Source organism: Cyprinodon tularosa, unplaced genomic scaffold, assembly GCF_016077235.1.
Source record: "Cyprinodon tularosa strain WSP-4 unplaced genomic scaffold, ASM1607723v1 ctg182, whole genome shotgun sequence".
In the NCBI taxonomy this organism is placed as follows: Eukaryota; Metazoa; Chordata; class Actinopteri; order Cyprinodontiformes; family Cyprinodontidae; genus Cyprinodon; species Cyprinodon tularosa.
Genome location: NW_024038624.1, coordinates 472,793 through 495,522, shown reverse-complemented (window position 1 = coordinate 495,522; position 22,730 = coordinate 472,793). Strand labels below are relative to the sequence as shown.

The following is a 22,730-nucleotide window of genomic DNA, read 5'->3' as shown; positions in this document are numbered from 1 at the left end:
ATCTATCTATCTATCTATCTATCTATCTATCTATCTATCTATCTATCTATCTATCTATCTATCTATCTATCTATCTATCTATCTATCTATCTATCTATCTATATATATATATATATATATATTATTGAATAAATAGAATATATATATATATACATATTTTTATATATGTATATTATATATATATATACATATTTTTTTCCCCCCAACTATTTTGAAAGTCCAAACCGGAAGTCGGCGGAGTCACCGCTAACATTGTGCTGCTATACTTTTCGTATCGCAGGGAGGAGTCGTTTAGTTTCTTGATTATAGTGACATGTTTATTGATTTATCACAACCTTAAAGCATGTCTAGCCTCCTGTCCGAATAATGTAGGTCGTATATATCGCTGACGTAAACCTATCGACGATCTTACGCAGCATTTTTCGGCTGAAGACCGAAGGAAACAGGAAGGCGGAACAAGTAAGTTCGGGAAAGTGGCTTTCAACTGGTGCGGTTTCGTCACCGTTTGATCAGACCGTCTCAGATAACGGACGCTTTTCGTGATAACTGTAATGATAAATGTAATGTGGATTTAGTGCTGGTATGTTTGGCTTCTTTTGTCTAATTCAGAGGCGGCTTTTCATGTGTTTTTGAGCAACAAGTCGGAGCGCGTTTTCTAGCGTCACGGACAAACTTCACCAACAGTCGTCATGTGCCCCGCTGGCTTAATCTCCGGGTTTCATCCTGGAAAATTAGCCAAAACGACACAAATCCGCCTTGATACGGAGGTTTATTGGGGCGCATACTTCAGACTGAGCCCAAATAACCGCACTAATGAGCGTTTGCAAAGCTAACAGGCTTCGTCCTGATGGTTAGTGAGCATGGTGGTGCCTTCAGGGCGCTGGGAAAGGAAATGACTCACGGAAACCCTGTTTCACCTCAAATGTGGAAGTACGCCTGCTTTACCTGCATCAATCATTCTATTCTAATTCTATTTAAAAGTATAGTTAAATTAAAGCTGCTGCTCATATTAACCATCTAAGCTTTATTGGATGGATGCACATTATGGACAGGATGCACAAAGATCTGTCAAAGAAATACACTTAAATTTTAATTTTTCTGTTTCCCCCTTATGTAATCCAATTACAACAAACTACACGATTAATACATTTGTCTTTATATAAAAGTTTGAAAAAGATGTCATTTTTTGCCTTCCCCCTAACATACTATATATATATATATATATATATGGATGTTTTTATTTTATTTTTTTATATACGGTTGGTTATTATTCAAGTATTGAAGTCTCATAAACTAGCAGCATTTCTGATTTTGATCATTTTTTGTGTATGTACTTAAATATATATCTATACACATATTTTTTTATCAGTACCATTCAAAACTTCTCTCCTCAGCTGAAAAAATTGAGCCAACTGTTATTTTGTCCATTTTTATTTGTTATTGTCCAACATCTCAGGTCACTCTAGGCTTTTTTTACTTGCATTTGGTTCAAACTGACTTTAAAGGTAAAAGGAAACTAGTTTTGAACCTAAAATATATATATAAAAAAAAAAAACAGTTTAAACGTTTTGTAAAAATACACACAATTGAAATACAACTTTGTACTAATCTGTTATTAAGGATTAACTTAGCTCTTTCAGTAGTTAATCTGGATAATTTATTTGAAGCAGGTAAAGGTCCGTTACCTAAAATCCCCAAAACGGTGCTTAGTTTAAAGTAAATATTTTTGAAATATTGCAACTATCAACAAAATATCCTTCAACAAATCGTCTCCCTGCCTAATGATCAGAATATTTTTCATTTCATAATAATGTAGTCATGCTTTTCTGTAGCTGAAAGATCACCTCTGTTAATGCGTTAATGATTGTGGAGTTTTTAACCTTAAAAACTGTATTAGTTTTTGTGCTTTAGAATCAAAAACAAACTTTCATCCATCATTTTTTTAACAAAGATTGTTGTTCATTTCCTTATTAAATGAAAACATTTTCCTATTTTGATAGAATCTGCACCTTGTGTGGTCTAATTAAAGCAATTCTGCGTAAATGTTGAAAAATTGCAAAACAAAGTGCAAATACAATTAAACAAAATACAAACAACAAATATAACAGTCTGCAACATACTTTAAATAATTTGCAATAAATAGTCTACAAAAGTAAATAATTTGGGCAACTTAATTTAAATCCATTTCACAAGAATTAGTTATTAAATCGGTGGTGTATATCGATGCTCCATGTAAGCTGCTCTTCTCCAAAGCTCCTTTAACTTGAAAGAGTCGGGTTTTGTCATTAAATGGGTCGTGTGGCCCAGAGTGTGGCTTTACAGCAGTCTGAGCTCCCCATGAACACTATAGTTAACTAAGCTAACACTGATCAGACATATTTCTGGTTCCCTGGTGTAGTATTTCATCTAGAGCGTTACTTGTGGCCTTTAATTCATAACTAACTGCATGACGTCCCAATCCACTGGGCAAAACTGGTCTGCTAGGCGGTTCCTAACACAGAGGAAAACTTAAAAACAATCCACTGGACTTTGTTTTTGAGTTTGAAGACGTTTCTCTTCCCATCCAGGAAGCTTTTTCAATTCAAAATATCAGGAATAACGTTCAGTTCGAGGTTTTATACCCATTAAAGCCTTCTTTTTGTTTTGAAAACAGAGAAATTGAAATGGACGAACGGGACCACCGCTTTGGAATGGAGGTCGTTTAGCATCTTTTGTTATTGCAGGCTAACATTGCTAGCTATTCCTGACATTTGAATTTAAAAAGCTTCCTGGATGGGAAGCAAAACGTCTTCAAACTTGGAAACAACATCCAGTGGATTGTTTTTAAATCTCTTTGAAAGGACTATGACCTGGATGACCGAGAATCTTCTCCAACACAGAGGAAGACAGTTTTACTGTGTGACAGGGCTGTGCTAAAAGTTGCTTTCAGGAAGATTAAACCTGGAAGTTACAGACCCAGTGCCCCTAGTGGCTAAAAGTAAAAGTGTCAAGGAAGTACGTTCAATATTTGTGTTAAATCTGAAAAATCAAATATTAGCCGAAATGTTAAAACAACAAAAAAACCTTGAGACCCTAGCATCTGCTAAATTAATTCAACATTTAACAGGAATCATTGCCTCTAAATATTGTTATATGAATCAGATTCTTACTTTTATTTTCACTTTATGCAGGATAAGCAGCCGATACCAAAAGAAGCTCTTCAGGAAGAAGTCTGCACAGGTTGTTTACGCGCCCTTTAGACTTCCTTCATCCCGACAGTGAATAATCTACCATGTCCATGGCCCTGAAGCAAGTCTTCAACAAAGACAGGACGTTCCGGCCCAAACGCAAGTTCGAGCCCGGCACACAGCGCTTCGAGCTACACAAGAAGGCGCAGGCGTCTCTAAACGCCGGCCTGGACCTGAAGCAGGCCGTGCAGCTGCCTCACGGCGAGGACCTCAACGATTGGGTCGCCGTCCACGTGGTGGACTTCTTCAACCGCATCAACCTCATCTATGGCACCATCAGTGACTCGTGCACCGATCAGACCTGTCCCGTCATGTCCGGCGGGCCCAAGTACGAATACCGCTGGCAAGATGAGCACAAGTACAAGAGGCCGACCGCCCTGTCGGCGCCAAAGTACATGAGCCTGCTCATGGACTGGATTGAGGTACAAATCAACAACGAGAATATCTTCCCCACCAACGTCGGTAAGTGATTCATTCACCATTGGATTTGTTTGGGACTCATTGTAGCAGAATATCTTTTATGGTTCAGCAAAGTCTGTTTATGGCATCCAGGCTGCTCTTTTTAAGGCTTTTAGATCTCAACAGACAAACTCTAATGGTTGTCTGAAACACAGTAATAACAAAGGATTACGGTAATCTCAACTCCTAAACTTCTCTCTGTGGGGAAAAATATTACAATAGCACCAAGTTAAAAAAAAGGTTGTTTATTATTCTGGCTGTAATTTGATGCTTTGTGTTTCTGGGCTGTTACCCTACTGAGAACAGAAGAAAAATTATGTTTATAAAGGCGGTTTTACAGGCGTTTAGGATGAGCCAAAATACTTGGAAATATATGCACATCTTTTCTTTTCTAATCCTAACCAGCTGTGTTTTTTAAGGAATAATATTGAGCATTTAATGCCTGAAATCGGAAGCTTTTAAAACCTCTACTGTTTACTTTCAGCTGCGTCTCATCATGCACGACGCTTGTGTTGCTGCGGTTCACACTGGAACCTTACAGACCGTCGCTCAATTTGAAGTTCTTCCGCATTTAAGACCACTTCCTCCCTTGCAAGCTCACCAGACAGAATGTATACCAGTTTAGTTTGACATTAAAGCAGAAGCTTTAAGCACCATGCTGGTTTTAAACTTTCAAATGTTTCATTTGCAGCCAGCACAGACTGCTATAGTCTCTTTTAGTTTAAAGAAAAAAGTCAAACATGATGTAAAGTAGAGATGTTTGTTACAGTAAACATAATTGATTTTTGCCACAAGTTAATAAATGGTTAATACGGTAACAAAATTATAATTTAGAAAGTTTAGAACAGCTAATGCTTTGGAAATGTGCATGAGAATAGCTCAGCAGATATCACAGTTTATATAATACAGAGGGTTTCTTTTTTATAAAAAGAAAAGTGATTAGCTTGTTCTGTATTTGATAAGCCTGAGTTTACAGTTTAATGACCTGGAACGGTTTCTTCAGGGAGAATAGAATAAAATGTGAAACGCTCTGCAAGGCCGCATACATTAGATTGTCTTCTGTGTTTCACGTGGCAAACATTAGGGATGGAGTCAATCCGCGACTGTGGCATTCTTGGATGGATATTATCTCTGCATGCATGCATATGCCCTCTGCTCCAGCTCAACAGCTGACTTAACAACAAAAACATCCAGGCAATGGATTAAAAAATGGGTCACCCCATGCCAAGTGCTCTATGAATAGAATCACGCTCTGATGTGCTCATACGCTTAAACTGCTTCCTCAGATACTGTTAATTTTGTCAAAACAAATAACAATTTAAAAGCCAGGCTTGTTGCTAAAAACAAAGCAAATATAAACATATGTATCATTTGCCACATGTTTGAGTCAGCTGGTGTTCAATCAAAGGAAGCTGAGAGGATGTATGCAGACAAACTCATGGATTGACCGCAGTGCTGTCCATCTGCTCCCTCCTCTAGGTACTCCCTTCCCTAAGACCTTCATGCAGGTGGCTAAGAAGATTTTGTCACGTCTGTTCCGGGTGTTTGTCCACGTCTACATCCACCACTTTGACCGTGTCTCCCAGATGGGGGCAGAGGCTCACGTCAACACCTGCTACAAGCATTTCTATTACTTCGTCACTGAGTTCAACCTAACGGACCACAAAGAACTGGAACCCCTGGTGAGTCCAACACATCTGAACATGAAGCAAGGGTAATTAAACACTAGATGGAGCTTAAGTGAGGACAGATTATACAGCAAACCTGCTTTGGAAAGGTACAGTAAATAAGATCCATGTTTAAATCAGCACAGATGATCAAATTAGATTGAAACATGTTTAGGATTAACCAGATGTTTGCAAAAATAATAATTGAGACTCACTGGATTATACACTTTTTACATTACTATAACATTTAGTAACTTTATACGAAGCTTCACAAATTATTGTTTCACTTTTGTAAGAAAACTACATCTTTTAATAGGCTGTATGTAAGGCTTAGGGGTGGAAGTTATTGATTATTTCATTTAGGGCTAAAACAGCTTTTAGCTGACAGATCGACTCAATTAGAGCAGTGATTATATCAAGATCATAAATAAAAGTATACAAAATTTTGCGTTTAATATTGAAAAATGTTTTCATCCATCAAAGTGTTCTAACCAGAACTTTTTCGGGGGAAAAGTTTGAGTTTCACCTGGTTTAATTTCGTCAAAATCTTCTTTATTGAATCTTCGGCGATATGATTATTCATCGATTAATCGAAAAATAATCAATAGATGAATTGATTTACAAAATAATCGTTAGTTGCAGCCCTAAATTAATTAGTCTAAAGTTTATCTGGCTGATCGACATTTTCGTTAAAAACTTGCCTTTTATTTTGTAAAAAGAGGATCTTTTTTCGTTGTTTTTTTTTTCCCCTCCCAACAATATGCTGAATTTTTCGAGGAAATAGTTAATCCTTAAATTTGAACAACTTGTTCTGCCAGCGGGATTAAATGCCAAGGGAAAAAACAAAACAAAAACTGTCTTACACATTATGAAAATACATATTTATGAGATGTGACGAAGCAAGAACCTGTTTGGTTACTGAATAGAAATAAATATATATAAAATATGTGAAATATTTCTAATTTCTAATGAACAGAAAAATAATGCAATCACTTCAAACAGGTTATGTCGCTCAAACATGCTGTCAGACTATTGGCCACTTCCTTTCTATGAAGTGGACGCTAACTGATATAGTTTCCTGTTTTTAGCCTAAGCTTGCGCTCGGTGAGCAGAGAGACTTTGTTCTTTCAGCAGCGCTTTTAAACAGGTGGTTCGGTTGCTCTGAAAGGTTAAAGCTTGGCTCCAGGAAATGCATGAACTCCAAGAGCCCCCCTCTCTACCGTGCTAATATTAACATGTCTTTTTCTAACATGTTACAAATATTTTGCCCAATGCCCTCCATTACATTATGAAACAATAAACCATTAATCGAGAACAATCATAAGTCTATTTAAATCCCTTGTTTGGTTATTTAAAGATTCAAGTAACACCTTTAGATACATGTGTGTCTCTAGAAAGTAGAGTATAATTAGAAATGATCTATTCTAGTAGTTCAGTTCAATTAAAGGTCATTGCAGAAGTAATGGCTGTTCAGACGACTGGATTTCTTCTTTTATACAGTTGCTAGGATTTATTTATGACTTCTCTTAAGAGTAATATGTATTGATTCTTTTGTTTTTGGGTTTTCACCCTTTGGTTTCACTCAGTCACCATTGACTGCTTTGTTTATGTAAACACGATTTAAAGGAATAGTACACCCAAAACATGATTAGCCTTCATTTTCTACTCACCCCCATGCTGAACAACACTCTGGAGTACTTTTTTGATATCTCAAATGCATCTGGAGATCTGGGAGGCTTCTTGCTGTCTGCTGACATTCAAATAATGGAGGTCTATGGTGCCCAAGGCAGAAAGGTCCATAAAAGTCCACAAAAAACGTGTCAATATTCCTCCATACTGCTCGTCCAATGTATTCCAAGTGTCCTGAGTGGGTAGCATCCAGAATTTACTCGAAACGAAGTCATTTAGAATGTTTTTAGAGCATAAACAGTAGTGTATAGGATTTCCTGAAAGCGCGCACACGCGCACTCACGACGCTACGGAAGCCGGCAGACCAAACCAGTGCATTCAGCTCGGCAAAGAACTCATGCTCTTCCTCAACACTGAAGTCCTCAGATATTTTTCTTTCGTTGTTTCTTTCTTTGCACAGATAAACAGCACATTTCTTCTTCTATGCTTGCATTATTGGCAGAGCAGACGCTGAATGCGCACTTTCATCTGGTTTGGTCTGCCGGCTTCCGTAGCGTCGTGAGCGCGCGTGTGCACGCTTTCAGGAAATCCTATACACTACTGTTTATGCTCTAAAAACATTCTAAATGACTTCGTTTCGAGTAAATTCTGGATGCTACCCACTCAGGACACTTGGAATACATTGGACGAGCAGTATGGAGGAATATTGACACGTTTTTTGTGGACTTTTATGGACCTTTCTGTCTCGGGCGCCATAGACCTCCATTATTTGAATGTCAGCAGACGGCAAGAAGCCTCCCAGATCTCCAGATGCATTTGAGATATCAAAAAAGTACTCCAGGGTGTTGTTCAGCATGGGGGTGAGTAGAAAATGAAGGCTAATCATGTTTTGGGTGTACTATTCCTTTAAGAAATTAAGTTGAGAGTACAAGTAACTAACTTTTATAGATAAAACATTAAAGGCACTATATAAATAAATCTTTATATTAAAGCACAATATAACACTTAAACACAATACCTAATACTACTTAAATAAACAAATATGTTGTTTATTTTAAACAGTATTGCTAGATAAACAAACTGCACTGTCCAAAAAAAAAATTATTTTGCATGTTTTTGTGGCAGCCCCATATTTAAAATAGTAAAATTCACTTTGGCTCGTGTAAAAGTCTAAAAAAGTTGTTTGATGACATCATCAAAAAATTAGGATATTCTGTCACCCAGGTTGTCAGAGAGGAAAATGAACACTTGTAAGGTGGAAAGTGATTAACAAACCCACTCTAAATAGGTCTAAAACTAAAAATGAACTTTATTACGTCATTATAAGTGTATGTTAATATTCTACTTGAATCCAAAATGCATGAATTCATTTATTTATGTTATCAAATTCAACTAAAAGACAGCAGATGCATCCATGGTAGAAGAGGGGGGTAATTGATAGAGGTAGTTTGCGAATCAAGGATCTGATTATTATTAACTTATGAAATCCTCTACTATGTTAAGGATTATTTTTACTTTATATTTGCATCCCACTCTGTAAATTAGGGTTTAATCAGTGGAAGATTTACTCATTTTTAGTTGGAAACTGAAGAGTCTGTCTCCTCCCTGCTCTGACTGCAGGCAGGATTTGCTGCACGATGACGCTGCTGAGACTCAGTCTGCGGTTTAGAGGTGGGAACGGCTCAAAGACAGGAAACTAAGATTGATCGATGCTTTTACTTGTTGCAAAAGTCCTAAACAGCACAGGAAAAAGTCACTTGATGCTTTTTTTTTAAAACCAAAACCAAAAAAACAAGTTGCCAGAAGGGTCTGAAAGAGTCATTGAGGGAGCATGTGAGAGCTGAATGTTATCAGCCCTATCACTGTGCGTCCTCAACAATGTTGTTTGAGATAAAGTCTCACGGAAATGTTGAATGTGACATTAATAATATGGTTAACAGGACCGATATGGCTGTCAATGAGGATTTGTTCATTTTTCTTTAAGGTACATACCGTATTTTCCAGACTATAGAGCAAACTTAACCATAAACCACCACCACAAAGTTTTTTTTTTAACCGGAAATGTAGATATATAAGCTGCACTAGGCTATAAGCTGCTGATATCCACTGAAATGTCCACCACAAAACTCTACATACGCCCCTAAGGTAAGGAAGAAGAATGCTAACACCTGTTAGCTTGTTAGATCGTGGCAGTCAGAGCTTCTAATGAAATATGAGGTTTCATTGGCTCATTATTTCAGCTCAGCGAGAGTTGAGACCAGGCTCTTCATTGGTTCCACAGCTTTAATGCAACAAATAAATGTGTGAATTTGGGACATGGATCGGGGAAAAGTAGCTTAATTTCGGAATATAATGTAGTAAAGTTAAACACCTATACCTAAAAGACCACAATCCAGTTAATTATGATAAAATAAGGCTTTATACTCAAAGCTCCAGTCCTTATAGTGTGTTGATTTTATTTTTTTAAGCCTAAATTCACCCCTTAACAAATGTGGCGCCATCTACTGGCCGTACCACTGAACTACCAGAATGGTCGCCATTGACGCAGTTACTAAATAAATCCCGACTGTGCTGGAATGCCTCGAGGAAAAGCAACAGCTTGGGGGATAGGCCTTCTGCTGACAAGTTTAAAGGAGATGCTCGTTTGATTTCTTCCAACAGGACTTGGCTCCTCCCCCCCAACGACCAAAAATACCAAAATCTTGTTGAATGACCAAAGTTGATGGAGGCCCAATCAAGTTCTCTCTGCTTAGACGTTAAATCTTTACATTTCCTGAGAATTAAGATTTCATCGTCAGCTGTAAACTATTATTATCATAATTACAACTTCTTTTTTTTGCGATATGATTCTAATGTTACAGTTTTTAGTAAGGACCAATACCGATACTGACCCGATACGATTAACCATTCATTATTTTATTATTACTTTTATAGTGTTACGTTAAAACAGTTTAAGTGATGTTATTCAGAAAACAATACTCAATAATAATAATAATAATAATTATGATAACCTTTATGCATGTATTGGTAATCAATGGTTACAGAAACTCTAAACAGAAGTGGGCGGTTTCTATCAGCTTGCCTAAATCTGCGATTTTAGTTTCTGGCTGGTATACTCCGGTATTTTCTGCCCGATATGGGTCTTATTTTCAATCAGAGTATTGGATCGGGACAACCCTAATTAAAATTAGTTTCAATAAATGCTTAAAATACATCCCTCCACTGAATCTAAATAATACGATGTCCGTCTTTTGAATCGACTCAGAAAACAGTCATTAAGGTTTGGATGATTTGCTGTTTAACCAAGACATACCTGCAGCTGATGGTCTTAAAGCAGGCGACAGAAGTAAGGCGCCCTGATCTGTCTTCAGGTGACCAGCTTGAATAAACTATTTTCTGCCCTTTTTAAAAACAGAAACTTCCACCTGTGGAAATAAACACAGGAGACCTGTAGGTTCATTTTAGTTGGCTCTAAAGTACAGTTTCTCTCTATTTTCCTTTCAAATATACCATCGCTTTAGTTTTTCTGATGCCCCCCTTCTGGGTATGCTCAACATCATGACCCCTCCCCCCTCTTAGGGACTTGTTTATGGATTTGAAGCGACATGTTTTTCTGCTGTAGCATACGGGTTTGACATTTTCTAACATCTAAGAAGTAGGTCTCTCTTATCAGCTGCTTGAACTGTAAACTCAGGGCTTTAACCCTTTTTTCTCTGACCCATTTTCTGTGTTTTAAACATGAATGTCTTTCTTTCATGTGATTAGTGGCAAGAAGCTCTGTAAAACATCTGTGCTGCTCTAAAAAGACGAGGGATTTTCTGTGGTCTGATGGTTACTTTAGAAGAATAAAGCTGAAATAATATAAGGAAAACAGATGGTAAAAGTTGTCCTGCTTTAATTATTCTATAATAAATCAAACCCACATGATTCCTGTAGTAAAGAGCCTGATTACACCATAAAGATGGTATTTGGGGGACAAAAATAATCTCCTGTAGTTATTTGCTCCGATAATTGATCATAAAGTGGTTCTCTGGAGTTGAGGAGACTTTGTCAACAATTCAAGCAATCTTTTCTTTAAAAGAAAATACTGCTTTAAAAAAAAGTGATTATATAAAGAGTTTATAATAATTTGCCAACACTCCTTATTTATAGTAGCTTGCAGCATTATGTGGGTTTGGCTGCATAAAACATGTTTTCTGTCTTTGCTCACTGCTGCCAATATTGCAACAAATCTGCTGGTACTGCTAGGGGCTGAGTGATAAAACAATTCATTCAAATCTAACATTTAGGAAGATTATATTCCACTAATTTATTCATTTGGCTTCTGTAGCTCAAAGTAACATCAGTTTCCTTTCTTTTTTCTTTAATATGTGGACTCAGAACTAAAAAAGTGTCTGTAAACATTTTGTTTTGTCAGATAACAATGGTTGTCAATGACAACGGGCCTGCAGATTTATTTTAGAAGCGTGCTTCTCTGGTTGGATTTAGATGCACTTTGAATAAAGGTCAGCTCTCAGAAGGAGAGGATGAAGTTAAAGAACATTTTGCAAAATTTTTTTTATAATGTTTTCTTATGACAAAAAAAGAGAACAATTGATTAATCTGAATAAGCAGGAAAAAATCTAAGATTTTATCTTGTAAGCTGATGCCTCCCACATTTTGAAATGTAAAAACATGCATAGAAAGCAATAAAGGCAGAGAGTTAAACCAGTGTTTCCTTAGTTTGCATCTTCACTGATCTCTCCTGAAAAGGATGAAGATTAATGTGATGATCAGTAAAAATGCAATTTGAAAAGATTGTAATTTGAAACTCCTGCTAAACAATTATTATGAAAAATACTAAATAAATATAAAATCAGTTCAAAAATTGTTCAAATGGCATTTCAAAATAATTTTAAAAAATCAGAAAAGTTGCACTCAAAACCTTTTTTTTTTTATTATTCAAACATTTTTTTTACATTGAATTTCTGGATTAAATTTGTTTTTTTCATGTATAAAAAAATGGAAAACTACTACAAACTATTACATCACAAAAGTCCTTCAATGCATGAAGAAGGCCCCCCACCCCGCTCCCTTTGGGAATTCAAAGGAGGAATTTCAAGGCATGGCTGAGTGCAGTCTGACTGGTTTTACTGTTCTTGTCTGTGTCACTGATGGTCTTCAGCAGGATGATGTTGGTTTCCTTCTCTTACAAATTATGATTTTATTTTAGCACATTTAATTTCTGTATCTGACCATTACAAAGACTCAGAATTATGGAGTATTTTCTAGTATAGCTTCCAGAAACCAACCCATAATGTCACTCCTTTCGATTTTACAATGCCACTGCACTATAACCTGGTGTAATAACACTGCAATGACTTCTATTATTTATCTCTTCAGCAAACCAGACACCACACTTTACCTGCCACCACTTCACTGTAAATGAGATACTGTATATGTTTACCATCCACTGTATGCACTGTATATACTTCATGCACCTTTTCGTCCTTTGTGCAGCTCCTGTTCTTTTATAAGAGCTGATCTCACAAGTGAACGTCTCCATTGTGAGATCAATAAATTTCTACTCCTGGTATTCCTCAGAAACAAAAAGCTCCAATATTTGCCTATTCTTTCTAATTTTAGCCACCATCACTCTGTAACCTTTAGTTGTTGTTGTTTTTTTTTTGTTTTTTTTTCTGAAAAACTGAATGTTGGGTTTTCAAAAGCTCTCCATGAACAGAAACAAACCTCTGATTTATATCGGTCTCTTTGTAATAATTCTGTTTACTATGGCTTATACATTTTAACTGAAACTGTGTTTTAAGATGCAGTTTTGGACTGTCATGTTTGGACCTACAAGTCTGATAGTATTTAGCGTTGACCAAAGGGGGTTTTCTGATGAATAACTGACCAGGATGTGTGTCTTTGTTTCCACAGAAAGAGATGACTTCTCGGATGTGCCACTGAGAGGCCTGTGGACACGGCAGGAGCATCCATCTGTCCATCTCCAATCATCCATCCATCTCCAAGACCGAATCAGAGAGTGAAGCAGAAGCAGAGAGTCTATTTTTATATTTAAGTACTGTAATCTATTTTATCCGCATTCTGTAGGTTTTAAAGCAAGAACCTTTTCATGTGAGGCAATCGGTTTCTTAAGAAAAACAAAAGCAGACATGTTATCAGAGAATTCACAGTATTAAGCTGGGTTTGCTTGTGTTGAGGCTTTTCTGTTTTATTGTCATTCCAAAATGTTATCTTCTTCCTGTCAGTTTAAAATGATGTAAAATTTGATTTTAATTTCTTACTGTAAGTCTTAAAAATCACTGTTGTTCCATTAAATTGATCTTTAATCTTTTTTACGTGGAATCGGTTGGTTTGTGTTGATGTTTATCACCTGGTTCTCAGGTCTATATACCAGCACGCCGACTCCTTTGCCTTTTATTTAGATCATGTTAAACTTACACCGTCGGTGTGGATGAGTTAAAGTCTGTAATGGTCTCTTAGTGGCCCAGACGTAATCAGAGGCGTGTTCTGTTACACTCTGGGCCTCCAGCCACCCGTCTGCTTCTTAGGTGTCAAAGCTGCCTTGTTTGTCGCAGCTATGCTTAGCAGACGGAGGTTATATGAGACTTTAGCCTGGCGTGACACTGGGGAAGCGTCACATGGCTCTAAAAGCTATGTCCATAAACCCTGCACTAGGTGGCGCCAGACACCGCCAGCATCAGGGAAAAGCAACAGCCACTGCTGCAGCTCTATTCAAATCCGCCCAGTGCACCAGTTCTGGGCCTGAAGTGCAGTGCTGATTTGGATTAAGCCGCTTATGTAAGAAACAGGCCAGACTGTACTGTGATGGAAACAGAGAACAGTTTGTTGTGAATGAGGCCCTCCTGACTGGGTCAACAAAAGGTCCCGAGTGGGAGGGGGGGGACTCTGCTCCGATGTAGAGGCGTTGGTTTGTTTTGATAAAACAAATCACATTGATGACGGGCAGCAAGTTTATATGCACTATTTAGGAAGTTCCGGACAGCAAAAGAAAACATGCAACATAAAATTTTGTTACATTTTACAGGAAAATGCATGCTTTAGTTGTAGGAGGACATTTTATTTCCAGAAAACTCCAGTAAAACTAAATTTAAGGGCAATAAGATGGATATTCTAGAAAATATACATCTACAAGGAGGAAATACTGCAGTCAGTGACAGCTGGGTTTAGAAAACAGATTTTTCAGGATGATCTGAATCAATTGTCTCTACAAAGTGCCTTGAAATGGTGGTTGGCGCTGCATAAATAAACTGAATTGAAATTAATTTTAAAGAGAAAACTGAGCATGTTTTAGGTGATATAGGATGATTTCTGATTATCTGTTAATTAAATAAAATTCCCCATCAGTTCTTACAATAGCAGACTCCTGGCTCCCACCACAGGCTTTACAAAAAGTAACAGTATAGGCTTTAAAATAGTAAAGGCATACATTAGGTCAACATTTTGCATGCTAAAAACCTTTCAATTTTCTAAAAAAAACATCTGCTGAACATTTTTCTCTCCATACTTCCAAAGATTCCTCTCCAGCAGGAACTGAGCTCCAAATATCTACTGTATAGCAGATATATAGCAGCTGCTGCAGATCTATATTAGAAATAAAGCATCCACCTCTGCGCTGTGTGGGGTGTAACACTAAATTGTTCACAAATGGAGGCGTTGGTGAGGTAAACTGTATGAGAACAAAGGCAAACGGTGATGGTGAGAAATGAACAGGCTTATTTCTAAAGCTTTTCACTGTCGCTGCAGGTACAGGGTTGATTGTGTTTTAGGGTTAGCTTTATGTTAGCGATGTGCAGGGTGAGCTTGATGCATGACAAACGAGCCAAAGAGATTTCAGTTTGGGGCTCATCTGACAAGAGATGCTCCTTCTAGTTTTTTTTTGTTTGTTTTGTTTTTGTTTTTTTTTGCTGTGTTTACTTCCTCTTGTTTTCTATCCAAAATAAATAATATCTCGTTGCCCCTCTTCCACATAGAGCAGATTTATAGAATGCAGAACAAGCCATATCCTGGCAGCATTTTCTTCAACCTGAGCAGTGCTGCTCCTCCTGAGGTACCACTGCCTCTCCACTGCTTCTCAGATCAATGCTGCCCTTTCCCAGTGGCATCTAACAGGGTTTCTCTAATAGTTGTGCATTTAGCTCCATCCATTGTCTCGTCGCAGCATTCCCACATTATGATGCTGCCACCACCAAGCACTAAAATAGAAGAATGCTTATTTTAATTGAGATGGACCGCTACATCACCTGACTGATATTAGCATTTTTTCCTGTGTAATGTTCTGTAATCTGTTCATTAACACAGTAGTTCACAAACTGGGTAATGCGCCCCCTATGGGTGGTGCACAGGAGGGTATGGTAAAATAATTTGAATAGTTTGAGTTAATTGGTTTATTTATTTATTGAGAATTGCTCTTTAAAAGTGATAGTTTTAGCAATTTAAAGCAGTTTCATAGTATTTTATTGCCTAATTCAATTTGTTGTTTTTTACTTTCTTAGATGGACCGCTGAAGTGTTTGAAGTAGGTGGAGGGCCGTTAAGACTTTCTTGTAAACAAAAAAGAATCCTACAAGAAAAGTTTGGAAATGACTGCATTAGTTGAGCAGCCAGGCCTTCAGATCTCCTGATGTGAATGCTTTGCCTCTTTATTCAATTGTTGTTTTTAAATCAAGAAAATGGGAGAAGAAAAAGCAATGTCAACTCTTAAGAATGAGCCGAAAATCATCAGGAGAAAATTATCTCCATGGATCACCAGCCTTAAACAAGTTGTGTCGGTCGATCTCTATTTTAATTCCAATCTATAAAACGTTTTTTTCTTTCGGCTGTGAAATGTCATTTATGTACTTCACTATAATGTTAGTGTTGTAAAAGTGAAAAGTATTCATTCCAAAGATGAATTAGGTGAGAGTTGAAAAAAATATTTCATAAATAGGCTATTTGGGAATATAATCTCATCATTACAAAATACATTTGGGCAGAAGTAAAAACCATAACATCTGTTCGACATTACAAACCTTTTCCAGTTTTATACCTACAGTAGGTTATGTGTAAATATTAGAACGCTGCAGAGCACTTCCTGTGAAAATATCCACTGTTTACTGTATGTTCCCTTGCCATTTAAATAGGACGGTCAGCAGACTGAAAGTAACATCAGGACAATGAAGCCTGTTTACAAACCAGAAGTCTCAGCAGACACGTGGTTTCAGGTGTGTTTGGTTTAAACATGTTTGTCTTTCACTGAAGTAGCTCCAGCCTGACAGAATAGCCAAAAGATCTACATTAAAGTTGTTTTTTCAAAAGTAATAAAGTATAACTACCGTACTACTATAATACGGTCAGAGCTGTTACAATTATTCACATTCTTTATTTAAAGTACAGACTGTGCAAAAAAGACTTGGTTAAAAGAGCTGATTTAACTCCTTTACTCAAGTAAAACTTAAAAAGTAAAGGTTCTAAATTGTACTTGAGTTCAAAAGTAAAATTAAGTTATCTTTAATGCCTTTAAAAGACAAATTAAATAATAAAAAAAAAACTGTTCTTAAAATAGTTTTATCCATAACAACTGTGTTGACTGTCATCATTTGCTCACTGTGTCATCAGAGAACAATAAACTTGGTCTAGTTTGGTTCTAAATGATCAAATTAAACAGAAGCCCTGCATAAGAAGCTGAATAGTTTACAGCTCTGGCTTTCATATAAGTCACATTTAAAATATAGTGAATTTTGTTTTATTGTTGTTGGAAGCAAAATCTAAATTTTTTTTATTGAAATTTTAAAAAATGCTATCCACCAATAAAATTGATTAACCTCCTAAAAGGTTTTGAGAATTAATTTGTTGTTTTCTCATATTTTATTTCTTTAAAAAAAAAAAAAAGTTAATCTTTTTTTTTTTTTTTACTTTCTTTTTTCAAAATAAGATATGAAGAAATGAAAAACCAAAAGAAATGGGGGAAAAAAACACATAGAAAACAGCTAAGTTACTCTTAAAAGCTCTCATTGATTAAAAACTTTTAAAATTTCCATTTAAAACACGTGTTTGTTTGCAACAATAGTGGAACAGAATTCACTCCATAGAAATATACCTAAAATAAAAATAGCACTTAAAATTTTATCAATAGTTAAAGCAAACACATGGGAAATGGCTGGGGTTTGTTTTCTGTCTCAGAATAGGATCCACCGTGAAACGTTTTATGGTCCTAAATTATAAAGAAATAATAAATAGTCTTTTTTTGTCAAAGATCTGAAAGCATGTCGGTTATGATCACTGTCGGTGTGCTGAGCAGTAACTGTGCCAAAAACTGTAGAAACAAATTAAAGCTGGACCAGAACTGGATTAACGAAAAGATGGTCATCCTGGGTCGGGGACAGTTCCCCTGGATTGGCAGACTGGGGTGGTGGTTCCCCTCCACAAGAAGGGGGACCGGAGGGTGTGTTCCAACTATCGGGGAATCACACTTCTCAGCCTCCCCGGAAAGGCCTATGCCAGGGTGCTGGAGAGGAGAGTCCGGCTGATTGTCGAACCTCGGCTGCAGGAGGAGCAGTGTGGTTTTCGTCCTGGCCGTGGAACGGTGGACCAGCTCTACACCCTCTGTAGGGTGCTTGAGGGTTCATGGGAGTTTGCCCAACCAGTCCACATGTGTTTTGTGGACTTGGAGAAGGCATTCGACCGTGTCCCTCGTGCTGCCCTGTGGGGGGTGCTCCAGGAGTATGGAGTCAGGGGCCCTTTATTAGGGGCCATCCGTTCTCTGTACAAGCGGAGCAGGAGTCTGGTTCGCATTGCCGGCATTAAGTCGGACCTGTTCCCGGTGCATGTTGGACTCCGACAGGGCTGCCCTCTGTCACCGGTCCTGTTCATAACTTTTATGGACAGGATTTCTAGGTGCAGCCAAGGACCGGAGGGGGTCTGGTTTGGGGAACAGCGGATCTCGTCCCTGCTTTTTGCGGATGACGTAGTTCTGCTGGCTCCCTCCTGCCAAGACCTACAGCGTGCGCTGGGGCGGTTCGCAGCCGAGTGTGAAGCGGCCGGGATGAGAATCAGCTCCTCCAAATCCGAGGCCATGGTTCTCGACCGGAAAAAGGTGGCTTGTCCCCTTCGGGTTGGAGGGGAGTCCTTGCCTCAAGTGGAGGAGTTCAAGTATCTTGGAGTCCTGTTCACGAGTGAGGGAAGAATGGAGCGGGAGATCGATAGACGGATCGGTGCGGCTGCTGCAATAATGCGGACGCTGCACCGGTCTGTCCTGGTGAAGAGAGAGCTGAGCGAAAAGGCAAAGCTCTCAATTTACCGGTCGGTCTACGTTCCTACCCTCACCTATGGTCATGAAATTTGGATCATGACCGAAAGAACGAGATCCCGGATACAAGCGGCTGAAATGAGCTTTCTCCGCAGGGTGGCTGGGCTCTCCCTTAGAGATAGGGTGAGGAGCTCGGTCATTCGGGAGAGGCTCAGTGTAGAGCCGGTTCTCCTCCACATCGAGAGGAGTCAGTTGAGGTGGCTCGGACATCTTCTTCGGATGCCCCCTGGACGCCTCCCTCGGGAGGTGTTCCAGGCATGTCCCACCGGGAGGAGGCCCAGGGGACGACCCAGGACACGCTGGAGAGACTATGTCTCTCGGCTGGCCTGGGAGCGCCTAGGGCTTCCCCCAACAGAGCTGGAGGAGGTGTCTGCGGAGAGGGAAGTCTGGGAGTCTCTGCTTAGCCTGCTGCCCCCGCGACCCGGTTCCGGATAAAGCGGGAGACGACGAGTACGAGTACGAGTACGAGTACGAGTGGTCATCCTGGGAGAAGAAACTAAGCCCTATATAACCCTTTGTATAACCAGATCCATCTCTACATGTTTTTGTCCTCCTTGTTTCTACCACAAGAGGAGTCTGAAGGTCCTTGTCTCTGATTTTCCCTTCAGATGCCACAAAGTAACCCTGAGACATTGTTTGATTGTATCTGCATCGAGCTCAAAGATTCAAATTATCTCTCCAGTGCAGACAGACCTTCAACAAAATCTAACAATGTGAAACATTCAAAGCTGATGTAATGCTGCTGGTTGGGCTAAAGTCAGCAGAAGCAAACAGCAAACTTCATTAGAACTGCAACAAAAAAAAGCATAATACACTCTGACCAGGTTTCTTTTTGTGCCTCAGGACAAATTTACACAGATAAAACGAAGCAGGTTCTCATTCTGAGGTAGGTTGATTTTAAGATTAACTATATTTATGCTTTTAATCTTTGAAACTGTGCATATGGAAAACAATCCCTGCAAATGGTTTCATCATCGTCCACCTGGAGAAAAAGGAAAAGGAAGCCGTCAGTCTATGAATAGACACACATTTGGGGTTTAAGTTATTAAAAAACAAGAATCAGAAGTAAAATGATTGTTCTGTAGGGCTCAGCTTATAAGAATATAGCTGCCAAACCTGCCTCCCATGCCAGTACTTCAAAGAATCCAAACACTTCAATAGCTGGAAGGGTGGAAGGCTGGGATGAACTCAATGACATGAACGTGACCTCCTGCAGTCACGTTTCTGCAGGAACACAAATCAACGTGATTGACGGGTTAACACCGTTTTTTACATACCTAATTGTGTTATTTCTCATTAGAATATGAGCTTTTTGTTTAATCTAAGCAAAAATGGAGCAAAAAGCTTCAACCTGGGATCAAATATAAGAGCCCAACATAAAATTTTCCCTGTCTGAAGTTAACTGCTGAAGGTCGGCCATCTGAAAGCAGATGCCTTGTTCCCACAGGGAAATCCCCACTTCAAAAATAACAAACTACTCACCCTATACTGGAATACATGCACACTCTAAAACCACACCAGTTAAAGTAACATTTAAGAAGTCAGAGAAACAAATCTACACAATGATTGTTAAGCTGAATTCAGGCCCCGCCCTCCTCTGACTGAGTATAGGGAGAGTGTCTCCCAACCTGGAGACAGGTGAAGATAATTAAGGGATCAGTTGGGAGATGTTCACTCACTAAGCAACAATGAGCACTATGAGGGTGCCTGGGTGAATGCACTGCAGGAAAGTTTGTTCCAAGGAGAAGGAGCCGGTGAGCCACAAATTATTTGAATATTTAGACTGAAATGTTAAAACATTGAGAAAAGTAAAAAAATAAAAAAGGAAAAGAAGAAAAAAAAGAGGAATCATTTAAAATGTATTTGAGAAAGTAAATGAACACTAGAATGTTAAAATGTATCACTGAATAATTCTTTGAATATGTTTGATTTTGGGTTTAAATCTTATATTTTGTTTCAGGAACAATTTTGTTTAAAGAATGTTAATCATTGTGTTTTCTGTTTATATTTAAAGGTTTTTCACCTACTACTACTACTACTGTACTAATACTGCTACTACTATTGTTGATTGAACTTTCAAATAAAAGACAAAAAAGGAAAGAATCAACTTTGGTGTGATGAGTGAAATCCTGTGAGATCCATGGAAGCAAGCTGCCTTTTCAAGTGGGGGAAACCTGCAGTTGAAATACCAAAAAAAAAGTGTGAACCACTTGACAATGATTTTACAGTCTTTTATGGTGAAACAGTCATGTTTTAATTGAGTATATCTGGGTCAAACATTCAAAACATCTGATGCATTTAAACTGGGTTGGTCAAATGTTTCTCTTTTAATAAGCATAGAATCAGAGTTCTTGGAAATCACAGCCAGTTTGTTTTGTTTGATATCTGGTATAAAGTATAATAGTTCAGGCAAAAAAAATTTTAAACCAAGAACCACCAGCAGCAAATAAGGTGAGAAGCAACAGAAAGAAATGAAGCAATCTTGTTCTCCAGACATTGACACTCCCACTAATATCTGGATATGTTTTATTAGTGAGAGGGATTAAAATATAAGCCTCCTCCCTGATTATTAAACAATTCTTTTAATCAGAATCAGTAAATTGTATTTAAATATTTATGTTATTCTTCACTATCTGAAACTGCTTTAAGTCCCTAAACTTTGGAGACAAAACTTGAAGAAATTCTCTATAAACAAGCAGGAAACAAAGTTTTTTTTTTTCTATCAGCTAAAGAACATCTCCAGGATTAAAGGACTAAACTCTCTGCAGGACAGGGATTTCTGTGCTCATCTTTACTGTCTTCACTTCTACCTCAAAAAATTAGCTGAAGTTAATACCGAATGCTGCTGCCAGCATCCTCACTAAAACTAAGAAAGTGGAGCACGTCTTCCCAGTTCTATATAGTAACACCTATAAAGTAATTGCTTCAGTTTTAAGATGAGGAGGATGATTAACTTTATTGTTCAAAAGGAAATTTGTCCTGGGTACCAACTACATAATCCAAACTATGTGTCATTCTACATTCACACATAAAACACTGATATAAAAATTCCATTGTAAGAAAAACTAGTACATCAAAGAACATTACAATCAAAAAAGTATATATATATCATCTTTTAAAGGCATTACACTGTCACATGTACAAAATGTTGAAAGGAACTCTCAGCATTTAACCCATCCCCTTGAGGAGCAGTGGGCTGCCATTGTGCAGCGCCCAGAGAGCAATGTGGGATTAAGGGTTTTGCTCAGGAACCCAGAGTGGCAGTCTGTGGGAGTGGGGCTCAAACTCAGGACCTCAGGATTCCAAAATCTATGCCAGGGGTAACCAATTAAAAATCAGCGGGGTCCTAATAAAGAAAATCATCATCCAGTAAAGGTCCGGAGACATTTTTAATGATAATCTGTTACTTTAAACAGAATTTAACAATGAAATAAAATGAGGTGTTTATGCATTCAAGTTATACATTGAACTTTTAAATAAAAAAATATGAAAAAAAAAGGAAAATGTTTCCATTTTAAAATCTAAAGTGTTTTTTTTTTAAGTAGAGAACAACAATCGTTCAGTTTGGTACCGGTATATAGAACATTTCCTGATTCACATATTTTATAAACCACATGAACTGACCGTTTGTTATTTTTTTCTTTTTTTTTCTGTCTTAATGAGAGCAGTGGGCTTTATGCTGCCCTACAAGGCTTTAAACCTGAGTTCAAATAGCGACTTAGTCATTCTAAAGAACATATCAGGAGCTCATTTTGAGCCTGGATCCATATTTATTTTTGATGCTGTTAATGGTGGAGAATCCTGCTTCACAGCAGCAGGTTGAGCCAAACATACTCAAAATGTGCAGGGTCATCTTTGAGCACACCATTTCACTTTTCTGCCCCAGTTCTCTGCAATTCTTACAGCAGTCCACACTTTCTTTCACTTTTTCTCGTCTTCTCCTTCTTTGCCATCACCCGGCTTGCCACAGGTTTGCCTGCTGTGTCTTAGAATAGCAGCAGCAGCAACCCTGACTGACATAGCTTATTGGCTAATTTCTATCACGTGCCGCCTGATGCTGGACGCTCCCGAGGGCTTTACTGTACAAATAGGAGAAGCGGCGCAAGTGAAATTAGACACTGCCATTGGTCAACATGCGGTCATTTATAAATGTTGTTAATCCGTGACCTCTGCTCTATGCCCTAACCACTAGGCCGCCACTCCCCCACTATATATATCAAGACCCTACTATAGATAAATGAATACATAAAAGAAGCGCGTCAGTTTAAGTTTTGGATACCATTACCTTTTCCACTATTTACTGTTTATTGCTTTGATGGAAAGCAGAACAAATGAGTTCTTATAGTGGTTCAGTCTACAGGCAGGAACTCTAAGACGTCGACCTGAAGGAAGAAACTGATACTCTAAATAAGGAATATGAATAATATCTTTATAGATC

The 22,730-nt window shown here is 38.1% G+C and overlaps 1 protein-coding gene across 1 annotated transcript; it reads left to right on the top strand.

The window, feature by feature from the left end:
* Positions 1 to 238: 238 nt before the first annotated feature.
* Positions 239 to 13,323, top strand: mob3a (MOB kinase activator 3A). The gene is made up of 4 exons (XM_038282404.1): positions 239 to 459; positions 3,171 to 3,689; positions 5,166 to 5,368; positions 12,902 to 13,323. The coding sequence occupies exons 2-4, from the start codon at positions 3,272 to 3,274 to the stop codon at positions 12,929 to 12,931; spliced, it is 651 nt and encodes a 216-aa protein (XP_038138332.1). The 5' UTR covers positions 239 to 459; positions 3,171 to 3,271; the 3' UTR covers positions 12,932 to 13,323.
* The last annotated feature ends 9,407 nt before the right edge of the window (positions 13,324 to 22,730 follow it).

What these genes read in the sequence shown, in the direction of transcription:
- mob3a (XM_038282404.1), top strand. Translation starts at nt 3,272, where the DNA reads ATGTCCATGGCCCTGAAGCAAGTCTTCAACAAAGACAGGACGTTCCGG. An exon ending in TATCTTCCCCACCAACGTCG is followed by an intron (nt 3,690 to 5,165) that starts GTAAGTGATTCA and finishes TCCCTCCTCTAG; the next exon opens with GTACTCCCTTCCCTAAGACC. An exon ending in ACAAAGAACTGGAACCCCTG is followed by an intron (nt 5,369 to 12,901) that starts GTGAGTCCAACA and finishes TTGTTTCCACAG; the next exon opens with AAAGAGATGACTTCTCGGAT.